Source organism: Rasamsonia emersonii, assembly GCF_000968595.1.
Source record: "Rasamsonia emersonii CBS 393.64 chromosome Unknown ctg1118621760363, whole genome shotgun sequence".
In the NCBI taxonomy this organism is placed as follows: domain Eukaryota; kingdom Fungi; phylum Ascomycota; class Eurotiomycetes; order Eurotiales; family Trichocomaceae; genus Rasamsonia; species Rasamsonia emersonii.
In genome coordinates, this window is record NW_013563052.1 from 1,461 (window position 1) to 5,342 (window position 3,882).

General features: G+C 47.4%; 1 protein-coding gene across 1 annotated transcript; it reads right to left on the minus strand.

Moving 5' to 3' along the window:
- Nucleotides 1-302: 302 nt before the first annotated feature.
- T310_6095 (uncharacterized protein) lies at nt 303-1,840 on the minus strand (the record flags this gene model as incomplete). The annotated part of the gene is made up of 4 exons (XM_013471070.1): nt 303-848; nt 1,016-1,041; nt 1,414-1,484; nt 1,551-1,840. 4 exons carry the CDS (start codon nt 1,838-1,840, stop codon nt 303-305), a joined length of 933 nt encoding a protein of 310 aa, XP_013326524.1.
- Between the last annotated feature and the right edge of the window lie 2,042 nt (nt 1,841-3,882).

Genomic DNA, 3,882 nt, shown 5'->3' on the forward strand with positions numbered 1-3,882 from the left:
CTCGATAGCTAGATAACACGTTGATTAAGGATTAAACGCGAAATGATGGAATACGAACGAGACGACTCCGACACGGGGTCGTCCTCTCGGTGAGGCAGAGCGAATCACCCTGGATGAATATACGTACAGTACACTCAGAAAGATGCTAACCCGTGATCGCGACGTCGCGTCTCCAGATCGAACAGTCATTCCGATCGCCTCTTCAACCCAGCCAAAGAAGCCAGGTTCGATGTCGACCTCCGCCTCGTGGAATCCAAACGCGGGCCGTGGACGTGGGCTGCATGCAAGACGAGCTCTGTCCATCATGCCATCAGTACCCGCCCCACGACGGCAGCTTCGTCATCGCCGTCGACGGGGCGTGTTCCAACAACGGCCGGACGGGCGCGCGAGCCGCTGCAGGAGTGTACTTTGGGAAGCGGTCGCGCTGCAACAAGAGCTTTGTGCTGGACCCTGACCTGAACCCAACCAGCCAGGTGGCCGAACTGAGCGCGGCGATCCGCACCCTCGAGCACGCGCTCGTCCTGCAGGCGAAAGGCCGCAGAAAGGGCAAAGAATGGCAGCAAGTCGTCATCAAGGCCGATTCGGAGTACCTGGTCAAAGGCATGACGGCGTGGATCGCCAAGTGGAAGCGCAACGGCTACCAGAACTGCGCGGGGAAGCCGGTCACAAACGGCGAGCTCTTTTGCAGACTGGACGGGCTGGTGGCGGAGCTGGAGGAGCAGGGCGTGCAGGTCCAGTTTTGGCATGTGCCAAGGCAGTATAACCAGCAGGCCAATCTTCTGGCCAGGAGGGCGTTGAATCGGTGAGTTGGAGGTTATCCGTTGAAATTGTGGATGGTTCTTGTATTTCTGGTTTCATTTTTTCTGTATATCTATTCAATGTTTATATCAAGTTTCTAGATCAAATAGATCCCCCTAGTATTAAGATCATTGATACTATATGAATCACTCCACAGGCATGACAGCTTTTCTCGAACAAAAACAAAAAAAATAATCCAGCCGGAGTGCCGCCTCACAGACTGTTGTGATGTACTATACGTGCCTATGTAAGCAAGTAGACAAATACTGTACTACATAGCGATGATTATCCAATTGTATATTAAATAAGAGATCAAATGAGTGTCGTACCCAAAACTACCTAACTATTAACCTCATTTACTACATCCAAACAGCTGTGTTATGTGTCATGCAACTACTGATTCCTTCCCTCTAGACACCACGTAACCTAATGCTTTTCTTCCAGTTTGAGCAATTTTACTTTCCCTCGGCTGGTAAATAATCACCCCAATGGTAGATGGAGATGGCGATCCTCAGGATTAACATTCCGGGAGGGTGCCTATAGTGATATCAGCAAGCCAGACAGGCAAAGACAAGCAAAGACAGTCAAGTAGATATGGTTATAGCAGGAACTTACTAGTCGAGCAATTCTCATCGGTATAAAACCCGCTAACATAGCATCCCAAATCTGCGTTCCAATCCCAGGTACTTAAAAAGATCCAGCGTCAGCCAGCCTTTTCCTGTCAACTGTCTTCATTTTGGATGGATTCTCACCAGTTCCCCTCATAGCAATCCCCAACCGCATAGCACGAAAAATCCCAATACTCGCCCGGATTCACGGTCGTGATCACCTCGCAGCTAAAGGATGGACAGGCGCGGCAGTTCACGGCGCCGTCGTTGCCAATGATCTCGCAGACTTCGTCGCGTTTGGTGAGGTTGGGGTTGGCTCTGGGGTTTGGTCTGGGATTGGGATTCGGATTGGGATCGGGATTGGGGCTAGGAGCTCCGCTGACGAGGGCTGCCAAGGGGAGGGCCAGGAGGAGGATTGAAGGGATGGACTTCATGATGGTATGGTTGATTGTAGGCAAGCTTGAATGTGACTGTTATGTCGTTGAAGTGGTTCTTGTTGAGGGTGATGAAAAGAGGTTGGAAACTCGGGATGAAGCACACTTTATATATGTTCATCCGGCCTCCATGATGAAGGTTCTCCTTTCTTCCTTACTCTTTATCCTCCGCTCTCCATTCTCCCTACCTGGCCATATTGGCCGACTCGTAGATTCAGCTGAGCACCGATGTAACTGTACTGCTGGCCCTGATCTCCATATGAAGTCCACTCCAGAACTGCCCAATATTGTATACGAGGTATTGCAGCTGCAAGTAAGATACGAGAAAAGTCTACAGACCCGTATCTCAGGGAAAGAGGAGCAAATCCGGACCAATCTTGCTGCTTGGTGCAGCCACGTTGCTGACGTCCGGACAGGTGGCGGACAGTCAGGACAGTCAATGGACGAATTATCTCGCTATTTACCATGCTCGTCTCTATCAGGCGAAGCAGGAATACGAGAAGATTGCTAGCTTGCCAGCAGTAGTAGGAGTAGCAGCAGCAGAGAAGCTGATGTTGATATCAATGCTCTCTGCTTTCGGCTGTTGCCGTAAGACCATGGTTACGACCTGTGTATGCGCACAGATTGCATTGTATACGAGGTTTCATTGGAGACGGACAAGTGTTCAATAGAGCAAGCATCCATGCAGAGGTGTGTTGGCGTGGTTTATATACCAGGCAGAATAGATAGGGACAGTGATAAGTAGATACGCAGGATAATAAATTGGACCTCACCTGGTCTCGACCACTTATCGTTTTAGCTCAGCACAGCCCTGCCAGCCCAGTGCAAATCCAGATATAGATCTATCTCTACAGCACATAGAGAAAATCTCCAACAAGAAAGGGGAAGAAATCACCAACATGGCTAATCCGAAAACAGACAAGATATCGATCGATCTTCATCCCTGCTATTGGCAGCTTTACCTCGTATTCGCAGATTATCCTGTCAGCACTTGTGAGAAAGTATCTGTATGAACAAAAAAAAAGGCCTCTTCGTAAGAATGGCCACCACCACCCTGATGATCCATTAACCGGGCGGACTCACCAGTGAACAAAAAAAAATAAATCATGCTTTTCCGGCTCTAGACAGCGACATGGCCATTAAGATATAATATAGTACGGAGTATACGGGATTGTATGCTAATTTCTAGGGCTGCTAGTGCTGCTTGCTTTTTCTTTTTCAGCTTCCACTTTATTTAGTTACATTGTACTAGCTGTCCATTATCATTGCCACGCTTATCTTTATTTTTTTATTATCCACCTTTCTTTTTTGGGCACAAATCTACAGGCTAAGTAAGCTTCTCGGATTAGATTTCTCTCATCAAGTGCGGGGTATTAACTTCGTATATGCACGTGTTATGCAGCTTACTTATTTTAATTTTATCTGGGGTTGAGGAGCGTTGCGCAAATCCGGGGTTTCCGTCCAGTCTGCGGAGTAGGGCTGAGACTATTATATTAATTATTATTAGGTAACCGATTCTGCGAGTGTAATCCCTTTTTCCTGAATTTTTGAGGAACACGAGACAAAGCCAGATTGCTGGCTGTTTTTTTTCACTTATTGTAGTATATAGGTAATGAATGAATTGAACGATTCAATTCGTTCTAGAAGAGCTTTAGCATAACGTAATCCACCCCCGAGCCGGACACCACCTCCGAACGCGTCTCCTATATAGAAATTGAAGCTATTCAACACGCGATTATGCCACCAATTCGCACTGAAAAGTCAAAAAAAATTAATTGAGCAAGAGGGCAGGCTCCAACTTGCAATTTCTGCCATAAATAACGGCCAAATTTCTTCAATTCGCGAAGCTGTTGATTTGTTTGATGTCCCGCGTTCTACTCTCTCCGACAGGCTTCATGGGCGTACTGCAAGAGTCAATAAACGTGCAAATTCTCATAAATTGACCGAAAATGAAGAGGAAACGCTTGTCAAGTGGATTCTGGACCTAGATAAGCGTGGATTACCTCCTCGACCTGCTTTGTGAGAATATGGCTAATCATCTT